Here is a 21,972-nt window from a genome sequence, read left to right on the forward strand (position 1 = left end):
GCCCTAAATAGGCCCTAGGTTCACTACGAACTTTTCACTTGGTCTAGGAGCTGATATATGGCATGCCGTAACTTCGAAAAATCGCGCAAACCCACCGCCATATATATAACCCATCCGCAACGCACCTGTGATTCTTCTGCTGTTGCAATAGTACTGAACAATAGTGCTGAACTTTTTACAGTCAGGTATAAATACAAAAATTCCAATATTGACAATCAAATATTTGTTTGTCGACATATTGGCGAATTGTGTTGTGCATCTGGCAATTGTTAAGAACTATGTTTTCGATTCATACAAATAAATTAATTTCATTTCACAATTGCCAATTTTATCCTAAATTGTTCCCAACGTTTCGCTATTTCATGTTCATTCACGTGTTAATTGAAGAAGAAATGTGGCATAGGTATTGATTTGATACTCGGGTTGCAGTAAGAGCCATACATTTTATTAATCTGCAACGCACTGCTCATAAAATATACACAACATCCGCTTAACCGGCTCAACATTACCCTTGATACGCAGAATTTCGTGTTTGACCTGTAACGGTGTGTACGAGAAAAACAGCATAGCATCGCATTAGATGTGCTAAGAGTATCAGATACAAAATAACAGATGCCTGTTTTTGTAGGGAAATTGATTATTATATTATTTTTCGGCTAGAATGAAAACTTAATAAAAATATGTAACAGTAACTTACGAGTATATTCTTCGCTTTATGTCTTGCTCTTTTAATACATACTATATAATCTACTGGGGTAAGGTGTACTAGACAGAGATTCGATCAGGTCGGAGATGTATGAAAGACGAGCTATTTCAAGAGTTTTGGTACTCTTATAAGTACTCGTATAAGAAAGCATGTATGAAAGGATTGATGGCAGTGGAAGAAGCCAGGGAAGTGTGTAAGGGTCGTGGCAATTGGAATTATTTAACCTCTGTCTACTCGGCAATACGGAGTCTGAATTGATTTATGTTATTTTGGATAGATATCCTTAATTACTTTTGGGCTCGGCATCTGTTTTAAATATCTGAAGCCGTTTATTTATAATCTTGCTTCGAGAAGTTCTTCTTTTGCAGCGAGCAGTCATTCGGTCGATGTACTAGAATTTCGCTGATGCACTTTTATGTAATTTTTCCCGTTCGCTGGTCCCTTAAAGGGAGAATCTCACACTCCGTATATATATTTACCGCTTGTCAGTTTGTTCTCGCTAAACGAGGCAACCGTTTCGAGGTAAATAGATTTTCGTTGAAATCATTTAAGTTTTAAGATGTTCTAGTCGAATAGATGGAGAGCGATCATAAGAGAGAAAGTGATACAGAAGTGTGATCACGACCCTCAGTACTGAGGATTACGACGCAGGGAGGAGGAGGAGTCGAATTTATCTTGAATTCGACATACATGCGACGTAAGATGAAATTAAGTCTTTAGTCATTGTAGATTTTTGATGGTTTTATTACTAAAAAGAAGAAAATAATTGTTAAATGTGGAGATACTATAGATTTAGCAATATTTAATTTGTGTGAAATAATTGAAGAATTTCTTTTAATTTGTCTCAGTTTTTTAACTTTAGAATATCAAAGTGTTAATAATGTCTAATGGAAGCTGCCACGATGGAATAGTGAAGAAAGCGCTTTAGAGAATCACTTATGACATTACATTTTTTATTATTTCGTTGTTACTTTCAAAGACATAATATTGCCAGACTAATTAAGTGACAAGCGGATGTGAAAAAACTTATGATGTAATTCTTAATTATAATATTATAACAATCGCTTTACCAGCTAATGAAATAATAAGTGGTATTTAACGCTTATAATATTAGATAATTTGAATAAAAAGCGAATAGAATAAGATATTCGGATCCATTTGAATCCACTCGAAAAGCAATTAGGAGACTTAGGGGAGGGAGAAATCAATTTGATTTCACTTAATTACCAAGTTTGTACAATTTTTGTTTGTTTCAAACCGTTGGCGATTTGGCGAAATTGTTATTAAATATTTCAGTTTTCATTTCATTTGTACCATTGCCTGAATCTAACAATAACTATTATCTAATTTTATTATAATCTACCCAATCATATTACTGACTAATTCTTTCTTTACTTTGAGTTATTTACTTGTAAGATGAAATTTAAGATTTATATTGATTTTTGTGTAAGTATTAGTCTTTTGCTATGAATATGTAATGAGTTTTAAATCTTATATATTAAATTCTCGTGTTCCGCAGTTTGTTACCAAACTCCTCTGAAACGGCTAAACAACAAGCAATTTGTGTGTATATCGGGTAGGTCTGAGAATCGGCCAACATCTATTCTTCATACCCCTAAATGATAAGGGTCACCCAACAACAAATATTTTTGTGTGTTCCATCCACAAATCCGCTATAAGGTTGTAAGATAGCATTCGAATACAATAATTATATAACTATGTATTTGGTAGGTGTGAGAATCGGTGGCATCTATCTTTATATCCCAAAAATTTTAATTATTGTTTTTTCTTTTATTTCTTTATATGGCATTCAGCGTTTGCTGTGTTACCTAGTATCATATAAAGGTTAAATACACGAACATATCGATCATCAATTCTATACCTATCAATTAATTTCGCTTTCGACAACTAATGAATGGATGGTGAGGTCAGATCGAGTCAGATATCACTAATACCGAGCTTATAACTTTATTGCATCAATTATGTCATATCTGTGCGTACTATAATTCATTTTTATTTTGTTTCAGGTAAGATCTCGATACCGAGTTTTGATGTGCATTAAGAGTAGGCAAGTATAATTATTATTTAGTTTCAGTTATTTTATAATTGGTTATGTTTTTTATGTCAGGTACCAGCAGTCGGGACTAGGGCTAAGATCTATAGAGCGTACTTGACTTTGCTCAGACTTTTCTTACGTAAAGCTTAGCTGAGTGTAAGCTTAGCAGAATCTTTCATTTCCTTTTTACTATCATTTGACAGCTGAAATTATGCTCAGCTTAAGCTAAAACAGCAAAATGCAATAATCAATTTCGCGTTTCATCACACTCAGCTAAGTTTTATGTAAGTAAAGGCTGAGCAAAGTCTAAGTATGTTCTTTATCGAATCCTAGGGCTCTTTTGTTGGTGTTATGTCATTAATTATTAATGGGCTGCCGATTGTAAGATTATTTTTGCTTCGAGAATGTTCCAGGAAGATTTCCATCTATACTAGACGGCGGTCACATTAAGTACTTGTCAAACGTGATTCATTGCTCTTTGGAATTTATTAGTTAAGCGTTCCTATTACATAATTTACAATTACATATTAGTAATTTACAATTGTAATAATTTGGTTATGAAAGAATCTGGATGGTAGTTCAACTGCCTCTTGACTTCAATAACAGTAACAGTGTGAAATACTTTCTCCTCGCATTTTTAAGTTTGAGTGACGTTAAGGGCTCGTAAGAGTAAACTTTCTTGTTTTGCTTAAAATACCATAAGTAACCTATGATTAATTTTACTTTCATAAATATATATGGGATTGTTAACTAGTTATTGCAAATTATATTCCGTGTGACATAATTTAGTAAGTTGTCAAACCATACTTTCAACAATAATAATATTCCTTAATTAGTGATAATTACGACCTATCAGACATTTGTAAGAGTGATTCTTCAGACCTTAGAAAGAGAAGAACGGCCTCAAAGAATTGGTTCCGTTCTATTTTTTAACATTGTAGTGGAAATTAAACTATTTCATGACACAGACAAGTGGTGATCACTCTATGCGGTGTATGTGTTGTCGCTTAGAATGTATGCTGCCTTTGCCACACAAACGCTTTTAAACAGTTATTTTAAATTTCCCAATGCGGTTATAGTTAAAATTATCTAGGATCACGTTGTAGTCACATAAACTTTCCAATTCAAATGAGAAACTTTAAAACTATACTTAGCCAAGTACCTAGTTACTAGTCGTCGTAGATATCACTACAAATGACTGCTTACATTTCTAGAGTGAAGAACTTTATAGGTGGGAGTTTATTGTCCCTCAAATTATTTTCTCTAATGAATGCATTGTAACTTTCAATTTCTTGCAAGCGTTAGTTGCAGAGTTATATATATTCCGTGCGCGTTTGACACATGGCTCTACGTTGGTCTAGATACATGGTTAATGGTTGTGTTCACGATTTGCCGAGAGTGAAAATGTCTTCTAACAGCTCTGTCAGTCAACTTCAACATTAATTAACATACATTCATACTTTCTTTTGCGATTGGCATGGCTATCATATGAGGTCCTGGTATCTGTTAGCAAAGTATACCATTAGCTTTATACTTTAGTTAAATTGATGAGGAATGCAAGAGATAGATATTTGTGGAGAACACTAGGGTCGGGGGGAGAGGGAAATTTTTACATAGGTACTTTTACATAAATTAGTAAAACTATACTTTGTGGGTTTCGTGTTACAAATGCTTGAAAAGTCATCCTGGTAAAATGGTAGAATTAATTTCCAATGACTGCAATTCAAGATACGTTCTTCAAGGTACAAACAAATTATCAAACGAAATTATTATCGCGAAGCTTCCTGGTCGATATTACATGAATGCGATCGATGAGCTTATAATATCTGGGTGTGAATCATCTAAAAATTTTAAACTCGTTTGCATTATCACATGTTAAATAAGTCCAATATAAGCTCGAACCATTTGAACGCGTGGAAAGCAGAGCTGCTCGAATTGTAGAGGATTCATTGCGCTGTGATGCGGTGCTAGATCTCTTCCGTTGCGTAGAGACGAATTTATTACGGGGGTGCAAATAGCTGTTTGACCTGATTCCTATCTCCAAAATCCATCTTAGCACGACACGCCACAATCTAGAATACTTATAATCCTTACCGTCATGACGTTATTTGACGTTCCTATATAGTATTGTTTTCAAGGAACTGTCTTCCACGCAGAATCAAACTATACAATTAGCGTACATGAGTGGTATTTCCAGGACGTTACAACATGGGTAAGGAACCCAAAAAAAACGCGTACACTTTTCTTAAAGGCCGGCAAGGCACCAGATGAATCACAGGAGAACGGGGGCGTCGGTGATCACTTAACATCAGCTGACCGGACTCCCGTTTGTCCTCCTCTTTGATAAAAAAAAATTCCAACGATCCTTCAATCCTTCATTTTAGTTGTCATTGGATAATTAGCTACTACATTATTTTTGTTTCATTTGTTTCACGTTATATTGAATATAAGTGTATACCGAGAGGTTCATAAGTATTGTGATGAATATATTATATTAGATTCATATGCAAGAAACTATTTGAAAACTGTTAAATAGATAGGTTGTTAACCAAATAGGAATAGTGTACCGTGCGTGACTGGAGCATGTGTAAAATAGCAAGTCAAACTAATTAGCTAAATTAGAACCGGATAATCTGGCTCTAAGCCTGTGTATACCGCAATTAGTGCTTAGGCTACATTTACACTGGAACCATTCAAATAACTGGGCAAAGAGCAGAGGCTGTACGTGGCTAATTATCTACCATTATTTGTACTCCCAGTACTAGTTTTGGTTGTTTGGTTTAAGAACTGACAAACGCTGGGATTTGGTAAAACAAATTTTATCTAGAGATGCATAAGTAATAGAAATTTAAGTAAGCAAAAATCTACAATTATACAAACTCATATATAAAATACAAAGTAATGATTGTCTTTAAAGATGTGATATAACATGCCTGTTGATATTTTATTTACTTATAAGCAAAGTTAAAAACCGATAAATAGAATAATTTTGTATAAATCTCTTAACACAAGTAGTAAGATATCAACAATAAAAAATTGTAAAATATATATCTATACAAACGGCAGTCACCAAACCGTCACAACGTTCTTCTACGAGTGCGAGAGAGCGCAAGATATCGGCAATACCGCTCCCTCGTTTTATTGAGTTTCCTTAGCTCGCTTCGTGCAAGCACGGATGTCCGAGTTATCGATCAATAATTGATGCATAAATTACTTTAGCGAAAGTATGCATTAATTTACATAAATGATCGTTATTGTAACAATATGACGGCATCTAATAGACCCATCACATCGTAATGAGTATTTTGTATCGGAACTTTTACTGATCAATATGGCATTACCACAAGCATTCTCTAAATTACACGTCATTCATAAAACGTAATTACTACTCAGCTTTCAGGGTAGCTAGGAAAGGTGATTATTAAAAATCGTTCACTCACGCCTAAGTTAATCGTCGAAGAACGGTGTTTGTACGGAGCTAAAGTAAGTCTTGATCAGTGATGCGATTGTGCCAACATCTCGTGACTGCAAAAACGTGTTTATTATTCTTTTTTACCGCTTTCCAGTGAATCTACCGGTTTCTATTTATGGGAATGTACAGCCCGTGCGCTTTATCAATGACATTACAAAATACCGATCCGTTTGTATAATCCAATACAATTATAACAGATAGTGATGTTATATATTAACAATCGTAAAAATTTACCGTTCTGGATTAATAATGTAAAAATGTAAGTAACATTTGGGTGTTTGTCTGTAATATCAAAATGATTTCGACGGGACTTTCATTGGCGTGATAGATGTTTTAAGAAGTACCTAACTGAAGGTAATTTAAAAATAAATAATGATACTGTGCATATAAAACTTGTGAAATCGTTAACGATTCAATGATTGCGTTGTATGATCTTCCAAACGGCCGGCGAACAGTCAGTAATGTAAAATAAATAAAATTACTTATGTTTCTGACGATCTATACATTTCAAAATCTGTCGTGTTTATATTTAATAATTTATCTTATATATAAGAAGTAATTGTATGTTCAATAATAGTTTACAATACAAAGAGGGATGAATTGAAAAAAATATATATATAAAATCGCTTTTCGCAAGTTCGTTTCCGTGATATTGTGTCGAGCCAATGGAGTTGAAAGTTTTGTTATGGAATTTATTTTCTAAGCCTTCTTTGAACATTTTCTAAGTCGTTGGTACGTAAAGATATTAAAAAACCGCTGAGTATTATTTATTTTCGTACATATTGGCACAACTATTTTTATAATCAATTATTTGGATTCGACTAGTCAAGTAAAGTTGGTATTTCAGTTACTAACTCTATTTAATCATAGGATATATGTAAATATTATATTATTCTTTTTAAATGAGCATAGATAGTTGATAAATGGTACGCCAAAACAGAGTCCCCATTTAAAAATGTTTTTTACAGAAGAGTTGTTTTTTCTTCCAAGTCTTGTGTACAATAATGAAGAGCGATGTCAGTATAAATTTTAACGGCCTTACAAATAAACTTGGTATAAAATATACCTGAAAATAAACAAAGAATATGCAAAATTTTTACTATGTTGCTGACAACACTGTCAATACAATGATAATTCTGAAGTTTTCCGAATGTCCCTGCATATAAACGTGGGAAAAGTTATACATCCGAATAAACCAATCATAAGCAAAGTGTCTATTTGTAAACATTTTGCATAATCTTGGTTTATTCTCAGTTATAACTCTATACCAAGTTAATTGTAAGGCCGTTACAGTTTCACATATTTTGTATTGGCAATGTCTCGAAACTGTTCTAATACATGCAAGATGATGAAACATGAAACACAGTACTGAATTGTTGTAGAATCATCGAATAAGTCAAACGTTTTATCTGTATATACTGTATACTTGGTAATGTTATTGAGGTACCTGTCTAAGGATATTGTCTTCATTTAGAATTTCGATTTGCAATTATACTTCAACCCTTACAAGGAGCTTAAGTAGTGAAGGTACGCTTCAGTTCAGTAATCTGACGATTATGTATTTCACTTGAAACGCGCCGAATCTATTACAATTGTAATCATCTTATTGGTTTATCAAGTTTGAGTTGGCGAATAAATTGATTCCATACACTTTCTGCAATTAGATTTAGTTTCGCTTTCGTGAGACGTATCTGTATATGATTTGATTTGTTTTACACCATTTAATGCAGGTCAAAGCAGTTAGTAGTTAGTGTCATTTTCAGTATACATTTAACGCCATAACTAACCTTTAATAATTTTTATTGCTTACTATTTCTCTTCTATTATTGGTAAGTTTTATTATGATACGAACTATTCTAACTATATTTTCTTTATAATAATATTTTTCGCCAAAATTTCGCCGTCGTACGGCATGCCACTAACTTGGATCCTCCGCACCATCTGGATGTGTGGCGTTTCTCCAAAGTGCGATTTTCAAAGAAATTTCTGCTGCATACAACCATAACTGTGGTGATCACTTAACATTAGGTGACCCGTACGAATCTTTGTCCTCCTCTTCCATAAAAAAACCACTTAATGACTTATTATGAATTGCCAACGGATAGTTAGACAATTATAATGCAATAAGCGGTTGTTACTACAGCAATCGAGTCTCTAGCAAACCATAAAATCAAAACTTACGCAGTTCTTTTAAAGTTTTAAATATACGTTTTTATTATAGCATTAAAAATACATTTCAACATGAAACATAATAAAAGCAATGCTTGAAAGATAGAAGTAAATAAATATATGAAAATAAATGAAAAAGATCTGTACAGTCGAGGCCGTGCTACTAGTAAATAAATCAAACAGTGTAACACTTACTGACGTGAACCGCTACGAGAAAATAAATACAAGATTACGTGTTTGATTTAAACTAATAGGAACGTTACATAGTCTCGAAGAGCAGTCGCTAGTTTTTCCTTTTTCGTAAAGAGAGTACCGTATCAAGACTCTGTTTTTCCTACAATTCTGGTCGAATGTGTAATGGAAACGTGGACTACGATACGGCATAATACCGCTGCATATTTATCTGTTACGAGGTTATTGACGCAATCTTTTCCAGAGGGTTGCTTCAATGCACAGGATGCCGGCTAGATTATGGGTACCACAACGGCGCCTAATTCTGCCGTGAAGCAGTAATATGTAAGCATTATTGTGCTTCGGTCTGAAGGGCGCCGTAGCTAGTGAAATTACAGGGCAAATGAGACTGATATCTTATGCTTCATGAGCGCAAATTTTTGGGTTTTTTAATGATCCTGAGTGGTACTACAGGGTAATGGGCAGGATGTATCAAATATCATCAGCTGCACGTCCTACTCGTCCCGTCCCTTATTGTAATTAAAGATAAAAATTACACGACTCCTCTTATTCTGTTTGTAGAAATTTTGCGTCGAGTCTTGCCATCAAACAGAAAAATATGTGTATTTTTGAATGGTTCATTATATACAATGTTACATGTGCCGGAACAGCAAATCGACTTGAATACTGCTGGCAAATTCCAACACCAGACGAAAAATTCAAATACTAATCAGGTGCTGAAGGTTAATAATGGTTCCAAAAAACGATCCTCAATGACGGTTCGGTTGCTTCGTAGTTCGATTATCGGCCGTTTTCATAACGTATTTCTAGTTACGGATTCATTGCTGTCACCGTTTAATGACAAGATCTTATCTAGCATGCTTTTCATCAATGCTTTATGTCGATAGGTCATTGAAATGTCAGTAAGCTTAAAACAATATATTTGTCTACCTCTAGTAACTTAAACTAAGGATATTGAAAACGGCCATTAATCGTCAAAAGTTGGCTGTCAAATACTTGTTGTTCATATATGGTAGTTACTGCGCAGCCTTATTAGTTAAACAATAGAAAAATAGTGAACAAACCAATTTTGAAATACTCCCCGTAATAAATAATCACAATGAAGTCTCTACACAACCCCGAAGCGATCGTACCGTTTCCTGTACTGGGTCTCTGATGATTCCAGCAGGAGAATCTAAATGAATCCTATAAATATAATAACAGGCATTATTGGAATCTAACCAGACACAATTCTCTTACAAACAATAGTCATATTTGTACAAGAATCAAAGTTAACATAATCTCCGCTAGCAATTACACAGTATCTTATAACGTAGCAAGCGGCTTCCACTTGTTATTTATATAAAGGGACATAAACGTGATTGATCGTAATGGCAAGGCTACTGCAGAAAACTAAATAATATAAATAGATTACACGTTGAGACTGGTTCAATGAACCTAGTTTTATATCTGAAGATTGGAAACGCTATCATAATAATAAAGCTATTTTAAGCTCTTGTATTTTCATTGAATACATTGCGCTTTGACGAGAGGCTTCTGCTAATTGGTAATAATATACTCTTAGTTATATTCTAATTAAAAAAATCAACTTTTAGCTTAATTAATTTAATTTTTAACAGATATTAGTATCCTTGATAATTATGCTCCTTTGTAAAATGTTACATTTTAAAGTTGCGTAAAAAAATGATCAAATTTTCCTATGTTATAATTTTTATATATATGTTTATCGAAACCCTTACTGATATATTATCACTTTCGCCATTTATTACTTCATTTTGGTTTAATTTGGGATAGCTGAGCTAGACGTTCCGTGTTATATAAATGAATATGGATGTTTAAGTAAGTATTAACTATATCGTTGTCTTGTACCCATAGTACAGGCTATGCCTAGTTTGGGAAAAGATAATTTGTGTAAAAAGTGTGTCAATATTATTATTATTATTTTATGGTTTTTAACAATACAGTGGGAGGCTCCTTTGCACAGGAAGCCGACTAGATTATGGATACCATAACGGCGCCTATTTCTGCCGTGAAGGAGTAATGTGTAAATATTTACTTCGAGAAATTACTGGGCAAATGATACTCTCAAGGTGACGAGCGCAATTGTAGTGCTGCTCAGAATTTTTGGGTTTTTTAAAAATTCTGAGCGGCACTGCATTGTAATGGGTAGGGTGTATCAATTACCATCAGCTGAAAGTCCTGCTCGTCTTGTCCCTTATTTTCATAACATACACACTTCACTTGCAACCAGTGTTATTCTGAACAAATAATGTAAACGTTAAAAGCTCTTGTTTATATTATAATCGAGCAACCTGTCACGAATCATACAGCTGTGAAACAAGTTCTCACATCCGAACTGAATCAGATCATTTGTCACGTTTATGAATGAAATTATGCAATAATGGAGGCCTTGAACGAATGATTGAGGAGTCGGTCGTACGAGAACACCGCACACTAATCGTTGTGAATCACGACACAACTGTTTTTCTGGTTAGCTGTTCCTAAACATATGTGTTTTTTTATTATTGAATCTTTAAGAACCAGTGTGAGGCTCCTTTGCATCGGATGCCGGCTAGATTATGGGTACCACAACGGCGCCTATTTCTGCCGTGAAGCAGTAATGTGTAAGCATTACTGTGTTTCGACCTGAAGGGTGCCGTAGCTAGTGAAATCACTGGGCAAATGAGACTTGACATCTTATGTCTCAAGGTGACGAGCGCAGTTGTTGTGCCGCTTAGAATATTTGGTTTTTTCAATAATCTTGAGCGGCGCTGCATTATAGTGGGCAGGGCGTCTCAGTTACCAACAGCTGAACGTCTTGCTCGTCTCGTCCCTTATTTTCATTAAAACAAAGAAATAAATTTTATAAAAAAATTCAGTAAGTAGACTCTTTATATGCACAAAATTTTTATAGATCTATATTTAGCAAAATTAATGTAATAAATGAACAGTCTTTTGATTGTTATTTGTTTTTTATTATAAAATTGTTTAGTTTTTAAAATTATTATATGCAGCAGGTTTAATAGCAATACACATTTTTTTTATGACAGTAAAGGACGAGACGAGCAGGTCGTTTAGCTGATGGTAATTGATACGCTTTACCCATAACAATGCAATGCCGCTCAGGATTCTTGAAAATCTCAAAAATTCTGAGGGGCACTATAATTGCGCTCGTCACCTTGAGACATAATATGTTAAGTCTCATGTACCCAGTAATTTCACTTGCTATGGCGCCCTTCAGACCGAAACACAGTTATGCTTAAACATTACTGCTTCACGGCAGAAATATGACTGTTGTGGTACCCATAATCTAGCCGGCATTCTGTGCAATGGAGCCTCTCACTGGTGATAGTAAAATATAATAAAATATACGCTGTATATCTATGTGAATATGTTTAAATGTATTCGTCTTAATTACTCCTGATCGTAGGAATAAGTGTCATTTCCGTGACCTACATGAATGAAGCGATTTTGATTTGATTGCTAACTCTTCAGTGCTCTCATATTTCAACTTAATGAATGAATATTTCTATTTGAAATGTAAATCGCCTATAACCGATGATCAAGCGACTAATCAATATAACGTTTTATATCGAACGTGATGTCATTGCGGCTTCTTTAATGACATGGCGGATGTAAATCAGGCTAGCACACTGTTTGTCCTGTCCCATAGACATACATATCTCGTACCGCAATCTCGCACGTTCGCCAACAGTTAACTTTGGTACAACGTCGTAAGATTGCCGAGTATACGATATAATTCACGCATTTTAATCACAGCCTATAAAACAGATAGATGCTAGAAATTTGTTGTTAAATCTAATAGTCCAAATATGATGTTGTTATGGTGGAATAGAACAGATAAGTTGGTTGCTGTATTTTATAATAACGAGAGTTCATTTTTTTTAATGAAATAAGGGACGAGACGAGCAGCACTTCATTACAATGGAGTGCAATGGAGTTCTTGAAAGACCCAAAACTTCTGAGTGGCAGTACAATTGCGCTCGTCACCTTGAAACAAGATGTTAAGTCTCATTTGCCTAGCAATTTCACTAGCTACGGCGCTCCAGACCGAAACACAGTAATGCTTACACATTAATGCTTCAAGGCAGAAATAGACGCCGTTTTGATACCCATAATCTAGCCTGCATCCTGTCCAAAGGAGCCTCCCACTGGTACTGGTATTATTAGTAAATTGTTGTTATTAGAATGAATCTTTCTCATTATCTTTTCGTTTTGCTGACTTACCCAAAAAATATATAATAAAAATAATACAAATTAACATTTAAGAACAGTACAAAATCTTTCTACTTTAAATAACTTCGTCTGTAGCTAGCTAGTATCGGCTGATGCCAACTTTATAATAAACTTTAGAATGTCTTGTTTCTTATTATTAAAATTAGCCAGTTGGTGGGGTTAATATACAGAGTTGCGGCGCGTCTCTTCGGAACACTTGCCGTGATAAATGCGGTAGATTAAATCATCATCATCAGCCGGAAGACGTCCACTGATGGACAAAGGCCTCCCCTAAAGATTTCCACCACGATCGGTCCTGCGCTGCCCTCATCCAACGTATTCCGGCGATCTTGACCAGATCCTCTGTCCATGTTGTAGGGAGGCCTACCAAGACTGCGTAGATTAATTAACTTGTTATTATTAATAGAACCTTGTTAAATCCATAACTTAAAATTAACACTATAGCCCAATGACGATTTAAGGTACCAATGTCCAAGTGATACCTCGATACACACCTTTTCCAATCCCAATCGAAAGCGTTGTTGTCGTTTTAGATAGAGAATGTAATTAACTGCAAATGATTCAAGTGACTCCGATTATGTTATGCAATGTATTATTTAACTAGCTGCTACCTGCGACTTCGTTCGTATTTACCAGTGTTACCATATTCGTTGGTATTTCAATGCTGAAACATTATACAAAACAATCATATGAGAGCAGGGGCGTGCATTGATTTTCTAGCAAGGTAGGCACTGTAGATCTAACTAGTCTTAATTAAGCTTTGGGATATGCAATCTGGAGATTGATACATACATACATATATACATATATACATATAATCACGCCTCTTTCCCGTAGAGGTAGGCAGAGACCATTTCTTTCCACTTGCTACGATCCTTACGTACTTGTTTCGCTTCGTATACTTTCATTTTGAGATTGATTATCGTAGGTATTTAGTATCTATCGTAAGGAAATATTTTATGAGTGGATGTTCAATAGAAGTTTGGTTATAACGGAACCAAATTAAACTAAATTTACTTTAACACTATATTTATTTAGGTTCTTAACGAGGTAGACACTTCCTTATTGCCTGTATGATATGCACGCCCCTGTATGAGAGATATAGTATGATAGTTAAGGCGGCATTCGTTCGACTACTTTTTCACAGACTTACTTCGCAATTCCGACTACCACGAAAAAGTCTTTTCCTTTTTCGGTGTAATATATTATAGTCTATGACATTCACAAATAATGTGGCATTCTATTGGTAAGATAATTTTCAAAATCGGCTCAATAGATCCAGAGATTATTATCCCCTACGAACTCACTAACTTTACTTTTGTATAATAATATCTTGACGACCGAGCCTTGTTTGGATTTTTAACAATGTACAAAACTTGAACAAAAATAAATCTAATAGGACATCTGGATTCGAACCGGGGTCTTCTGCTTTCCGGATCATCCAATGTGCCATCTGAGCTATTATAGTCTTGTATATAGTGGCGAAATTTACCTTTGTATTCAAATGGTATTGTAGCTGTTTCTCATTAAAACACGGATAAAACTACATTTTTAAAATTGAAACTGATTTCTCGCTCCCGAAACTACCTGTATACTGAACTTTATGAAAATCGTTGGTTCGTGTCCGAGATTCAGATTATATATATACTGGCTGACCCGACCGACGTTGTTCTGTAGATAATAAAAAGAAAATACTGTTTTAAAGCAATTTGCCAATAATATTTCAAAACATCAAGAATTATTTCGTAACGTATGCTCCATGTTGTTATTGAAATTGTTTCCAGCAGAACTGTCAAAGCGCGCGTCACTAAATTGTCTCAAAGAAAATATGTCCATACAAAACAATTATTGGAAATAAAAAAAATTATGGGTCCCAAATCGAAATAAAAAGTATCCTTTCTCTCAAGTTGGACTAAACTGCACTCCATGAAGTAATCCCCATTAAAATCCATTCATCAGTTTAGGAGTCCATCGCGGACAACGTGTCACGCAATTTATATATATTAAAATATACAAGAATTGCTCTTTTAAATATATAAAATAAGTATAGATAGTCAAAAGAGCGCAAATGAAAGTGCGCTGTGTCTGTGCCAAACGTAAATTGATTTGGCAGATGTTACGAACAAATTAAACTGATCTGCAGCGTTTCGTAATCGGCGAACAACTAGTGACCTGGCTTTTATTGTTCCGAATTTGAAAAGTATGACTGATTCTTATTTTTAATGGTTCAATTCCGTTTTAAGAAATTTCTCATTAGTGCTTCGTTAAGCTCGTTATTTAGATTTTAATGTATTAAAGTGGTTGTGTAAGATCTACTCGCCTGCCTATTTCTGGTATATATGTAGATATTATGCATTGGTCAGTTGTTAAATAGAATAGTCACGGCTGCTAAATACATAGCCAATGCAACTGAGTTAATTAAAACGAACGGTCTGTAACTCAACGTATACATCCACACCTACTCCTGTGTCCGAGCTCGGATACAATTTACCGAAACGTGATTGGAGTTTAGATCAAAAGCCTCGACGCTCGTACACGCCAAGCCACACATCACCTAAGACAAATTAAAATGTTTCAACTCAGACCATTCGATATGATTAATCAGTACGCAATACGGATAGAAAGCCGATAGTAGTATTTATATTACAAGTAAGAGAAAGGAGTACTTAAGGTACACGGTAATAAACTAGGTTGAAGTAAACCGAGTGCTTTAAATGTCTGCATTAAATTCTTAATTATTTGTTACGGCAATATGACACGTATCAGTCACACTTTTAGAAATTTCGAAAGGCCTTGTGTAATCAAAAATATTTCAAATAAATTTTAAATTAACAATATTTAATGTTATCCTGAAATTCCGTCAATTTTTTCGAACAGAATCGCCCCTGAACGCGCGAAATATTTATTTTTTAAATACAGGTATAATTTATGTGATGGGAGTCGTTAATTATTTTAGGAATATTTTATTTAAATGTGAATGGAACAAAATACTAGAAACAGAATGCGATTACATAATCAAAAAAAAAAGTATTTACTTGCATAATGATAATATATTATTGAATATTGACAAAAATTTACAGCCTTTGCTACGAGTTGCAAGATAACGATATATTTGATACGATATACTTACTTAAACATACATAAATACAAATATACATCCATGACTCGGAAACAAACATCCGTATTATTCATATAAATATTTGCACTAAAAGAGCTTCGAACCCGGGACTAAGAGGTCTTTTGGTGCAGGGTCATTAACCACTGGGCTATATGGGTCGTCAAAAAAATATAGCACTTGTTGATACTTCTTCTACTCATAATATTCAAATATTAACTTTACCTCATAATCAGTCTCTAGGTTTGTTCTTTACGACAATAAGGAACTAAACGATACGCCCAAAAATTCTGAGCGGCACTACAATTGCGCTCATCACCTTGAGACATGAAATGTTAATCTTACATGCCCTACTAGCTACGGCGCCCTTCAGACTGAAACATCAATAATGCAGATCACAATAATCATAATCACGGCAGAAAAAGGCGCCGAAAATTATCTAGGTTTTTTCTTTTTATGGTCTACAAGTAAAATAAACTAAAACTTTCGCATGTTTTATATAGCTTATGGCAATCTTTTGTTATAACATATTAGAAAAGATTACAACAAGCTAGTATGCATTCGTATCAACAATAATTTTAATCCAGTTCTAAACTCCAATTTTTTTTATGAAAATAAGGGACGAGACGAGCAGGACGTTTGGCCGATGGTAATAGATACGCCGTGCCCATTACAACGCAGTGCCGCTCAGAAATTTTAGCGCTTTGCAAGAATACTGAGCGGCACTGCATAGTAATGGGCAGGGCGTATCAATTACCATCAGCTGGACGTCCTGCTCGTCTCGTCCCTTATTTTCATAAAAAAAATATGCAAAGTGATGCAACAAAATACCTGTTCTTTATGTAACTATCTGCTTCAACTGTGTTCTTTACGTATCTGTTGTTATGAAGAGATAGTAATTATAAAACTGAAGTGTATCTGATCTCCGAAAGCAATAGGCCCCAACGATCTATAGCAATGGTCTTTTATTGGCATATTCTAAGCCCCGTATCGTATGTTTTAATATTTGCTTTCGCAGTTATCACTCCCATTATGGCATGATGGAGCCCAAAACATAAAATTTAACGATCAGAACGAAATGAAATGGCTTAAAATCTATGTTCGAGTTAACAATGTAAAGAAAACTTATTACGGCGATTAGCTGCGGCTATTACAAATGTTTTATTACGATGGTTCAGTTTTAATTGTTAATTGAAATATAATTTGATATAGCGATAATTTGAGAATTGGTGGAAATTTTTTAATAGTTTCTTAAAGCAATGTGTTAGAGTTGGTATGTATGTTTTTGAAGTGAAAACTGTTTGAGAGTACTGAATTAGACTGAGCTGTCACGCCCGGATATGTAACGGTCGTTCGGGTAGAATTTACTTAAGTCGACCAACGGCCGTTTTCAATAACCTATCTACCCTTACTTTAACTTACTAGAGGTAGACAAATGTATCATTTTACTCTAACTTACATTTCAATAACCTATCGACACATGGCATTGGACTATAACTATATTGGACATAACTTTGTATAGATAAGATCTTGTCATTAAACGGTGATAGCAATATATCCGTAACTAGAGATACGTTATTGAAAACGGCCGTAAGAAAGCGCGACTAGTCAGATCAAAATCACCAGAGTAATTTCCCCACAATGATTATTATATCTATGCATATATTGTAAATTTAAATAAAACACTTTTTAATAGATTTAAACGCGTGTAGTTGAAGCTGTGTTGTTACATTATATTTTGCAGTCCCTCAGAAAACGTGGTCTGGAAAGGTCACGAAACCTCGCGGTGACTTCTTCGCGTTCTTCAAATTTTGCTTTCAAATTTTATTTGTGTATTAATCCTAGAAGTGAGAGTTATGACTTTAAAAACATGACAAATTGTTTAGATTTACAAGAGCGACATCTCAAGTCAATTTCCTAATATGCGAATATTGGGGTTGAGCAGGTTATCAACTGTAAAGTGGATCCTGTAGATCAAGCCACAACCTAAAAGTTGAACAAAGCATACAATTTTTTATGACGATATGTCACTCGAACGGTTAGATCAGTTGGCAGACCACTGGCACGGAGCGCTGGAGGTGGTGGGTTCGAGTCCCGCAATTTTATTTGTGTATTTATCCTAGAAGTGAGAGTTATCACTTTAAAAAACTAACAAATTGATCATAAAAAAGATATTTTAAATGCAGCGGTTGTAATTCTCAATTTGATTCCTCTTCCTTCTAGATTACAAATTTACATTGATAATTTAATTGATTACTATAATATCGAAATACTAGAAAGATTTCAGAACAAAACTTTAAGAACCATGTCCAGTATCCTATAGTGTATTAGTAACAAATACATGTACCTAGAACTCGGCATGAAATAACCCAAACTAGCCTGAAATACCAGGACAAACTAACAACACATGTCAACGAGCTAGCCAAGTCTTTGAGCGGAAAGGGTGGCATCCAGTTCACCAGGCTTAAGAGACATGATATCACAAATCTGAGTAAAAGATATCAATAATAAATAAATAAATGGAGAGTTTGATGCAAAGTAATTTTACATCAATTTCGGGCTCTCGACGATGACTCTTTCAGCAGTTTTTTTTTATGGAATAGGATGACATACGAGCGTACGGGTCGCCTGGTGTTAAGTGATCACTGCCGCCCACATTCTCTTGCAACACCAGAGGAATCACAAGCGCGTTGTCGGCCTTTAAGGAAGGTGTAAGCGCTTTTTTTGAAGGTACCCATGTCGTATCGTCCCGGAAACACCGCACAAGGAAGCTCATTCCACAGCTTTGTAGTACGTGGAAGAAAGCTCCTTGAAAACCGCACTGTGGAGGACCGCCACACATCCAGATGGTGGGGATGATATCCTAATTTGTGGCGTGTCGTGCGAAGGTGGAAGGTGGCAGCAGGAATAATATATATATGCAGCCAAAACAGTGGCTCATTATTTGAAGTAACAGATTGCCACGACGCAGAAAACCAAAAAAGATCAGAGTGCTAATCTTTCTAATGCTAGACGTCGGTTGCTAATTTCAAACAAATTTTCGAGCGACGCATATATAATAGAATGTCTCAAAACAGTGAAAGTTGAATTTGTATTGTTTCAAAGAAAAAATTGACTCCTATCCTAAGTCGCAGTTCCGTTGCGGTAAGCGCTTAGCGTTAATGAGAGGAAAGTGTTGGCCTCCATGGAGTTTTGCATTTGCTTTTTGACCTTTTGTTTTTCTTTTTTTCTCTGTGCGCGCTAATTTCGTATGCGATTTGAATTTCGAAGAGCGGTCTCTTCCACGTGAATTACTTTTTTAATAATTAGTGAGGCGGTTTTTGTTCTATGCGTTTGAATTTTTATCTTTATCATTTGTTACATACTTTAAAAGCGGTCTATTTTAATTGATACGCTTAATTTTATGCCATTGTATTTGTTATGGTGAAAAGTTTTTTTTAGGACATCTGTCATCTGTCACTTTTACGTATATGTGATGTTCTTTTTAATAATCAAAAATAAAAACGAAAAAGAATATACTTTAAAAAGTAGAAACTTATTTTTAGATATATAGAGAGAGAATGTATTTTTTTGACTAAAGCGAGTGTTATACTTTTAAATAAAACACTTTTTAAAGAATTAAAACGCGTGTAATTGTCACCGTGTTTTTACATTTTATTATGTGTAACAGTTATATTTTTATTATTATTTATATTATTTATTTAAAAGTCCCCCTGAAAACGTGCTCTGGAAAGGTTATGAATCGTCGGGCTAGCTAAAATAATACTAAAAATATAACTTTACTAATTTAATGTTAAAACACAGTTACAATTACACGCGTTTTAATCCTTTAAAAAGTGTTTTATTAAAATATAATAAATGTTTCATAGATTCATAGATTGTCTGTTATGCAAAGTTTACGGACTCTGAATAATTCCACCAAAACTCCGGTCGTATGAAATTGATATAAAAAGCATTATAAGAAGCGGTCATCTATCATCCCTCCCTCATCAGAAAATTAATATTTCCGTGGCTTTTTGTGGTTTTTGTCCCGAGTTCACTCACAAATGAGCTTCACTGTTAAACGTGGATAATTCACAAAGATAATTATCTTTTTGCGGACCCTACTAATGTACTATTGTGATTGAGTCTTTGCTAAAATTAGTTATTGTCATTTTTAAATTTCTTTAATACGCAATATGATAAGGTAGAGTTGTTAAAACGAGATTTTTTTAGCTTTACCATTCACTCTGTATGCAATGGGAATACTCAATTTCATTTTCTTTACCCTTTAAATCGGGCAAATAACATGAAAATTTGCACACATATAATTGAGGACCGGTGGAAAACAATATGACAGTACAATAATTTTATCGTATAGCTTTGTCCTTACAATATTCACTCATTCTTAAATACTCTAGAACATTTTGTTTATTTGCATGGATTTATTGTTCTCAATATTACAGCGGTACAACTATTACTGTTGATAACCCTTCGGGTATGAAACCTTATAAAAAGTTTATATTTACAGTTAAGGCTTCAGTGAGTTTGCTATTAAAGTGTGTTGATATATTCATGTCCCCCAACGGCCTACTGTATTAATTTCCTGGGTAATTTTTATATTTTTTATTTCAGTTTTTAAAGAGTCGGCTTAATGCATCGATTATTAACGTTCCGATGCGCTATTAGGGACGATGATGGTGTTTTTTCTAATTATTAGTTACAACTCTATTCAACCAGTTCAGTTAATACGTCTCACATGAATATGGAAAAAAGTGCTCATACACACAGGAATTACGTGGTATAACGAAGATAATTTATGTACTCTGTTAGTTAATAAACTGACAGGTGGCAGTTTTTAATCAACATTGTTCTCCGGAGTCATTATTTAGAGGTAAAATAAAGATTAAATTAGTTATTGAATGAACTGACCTCTTTTTTAGTTTCTTCATTGATTTTGACTTGAGTTTGTTGTGGCTTGTCCCGGAGCGGCAGATACCCTTCGCGACTGTCCGCTGGCTCGGTGGTGGTGCTGTCTTGAATCGTCGTCGAGTCCGTCGTCGTGCTCGCCTCAGTGGAATGACCCTCGGCAGTACTGGTCGTCGGCACTCCTGTGTCTTTGACGATGTCGCTAGTCGTCCCCAACGTCTCCAAACCCACTGTCTCTGTACTGTCCATGTTCGTATTCATAGTCGATGCCGTGTCTTGCGTCGTCTCCGTGGTTCTCACCGGCTTTATTGAATAGTGTTTAGTCGGGCGCGACGTTACCGGTACCTTTGTAGTCGTTATCTCGAGTTTTGGTGATTGCGTGGTTTTAGATTGCGTTGTCGTGTCCGTTGGGGTGGTTTTGTGGGATTTTTTAGTTTTAGGAGGCACAGTGGCTGTGGGACGGGGCGCTGGGACAGTGGTTTTGATTTTATTATGGATACGTCTTGAAAGAGTCGTCTGTCGACCGTTGATAGTCGTCATCGCATCGTCCATGGTTGTTTGTACAGTCGGGGGCTGTCTGTCAGCTGGCGGGTCCAAGTTGGACTGCTTTGGTGTTCGGGACGGTGGGAAGAAGTAGTCCATGATAAATGGGGATTTATTGCGACTGCTGGGGAGCCACGACCAAGGGTTGAAGTCTATTAGACGGGGTGACGGCGGGTCAACAGCCGAAGCGAGAGCGGCGAGCGCAAATAATACGATCAGAAGTCGAGACATGTCGCGGCGTTGCGCGTGCGGCCGCGATCGATCCACGAGCGGTACTGAGACTGCGCCTGCGCAGAGTAACATCTACTAGCCATCAAGCCTCCGTTCACTCGCTCCGAAGGGTCGACTTGCAAATGCAGTCCGCAGGGATTGCATACGATGAAAGTTGTTAACGCTATCCCTTGTCTTGTGTGGAAGAAGTTATCTACTTATAATGATGCTATTGCAATTTTATGCTTCATAAATTTGTGAACATAAATTATTTTAAGCATCATTTACGCCATTCTACGAATATTTATGCTTACAATATACATAACGAAAACGCATAAATAACA

General features: G+C 35.2%; 1 protein-coding gene across 1 annotated transcript in view; it reads right to left on the reverse strand.

The window, feature by feature from the left end:
* Positions 1 to 21,717, reverse strand: part of LOC126980147 (mucin-5AC) — a 92,173-nt gene extending 70,456 nt beyond the window's left edge. Inside the window, exon 1 of the mRNA XM_050829729.1 lies at positions 20,879 to 21,717. Coding sequence (XP_050685686.1) covers positions 20,879 to 21,649 — 771 coding nt within the window. The 5' untranslated portion in view covers positions 21,650 to 21,717. The remainder of the gene's footprint in view (positions 1 to 20,878) is intronic.
* Positions 21,718 to 21,972: the final 255 nt, after the last annotated feature.

The sequence above is a fragment of the Leptidea sinapis genome, chromosome 5 (genome assembly GCF_905404315.1).
Source record: "Leptidea sinapis chromosome 5, ilLepSina1.1, whole genome shotgun sequence".
NCBI lineage: Eukaryota > Metazoa > Arthropoda > Insecta > Lepidoptera > Pieridae > Leptidea > Leptidea sinapis.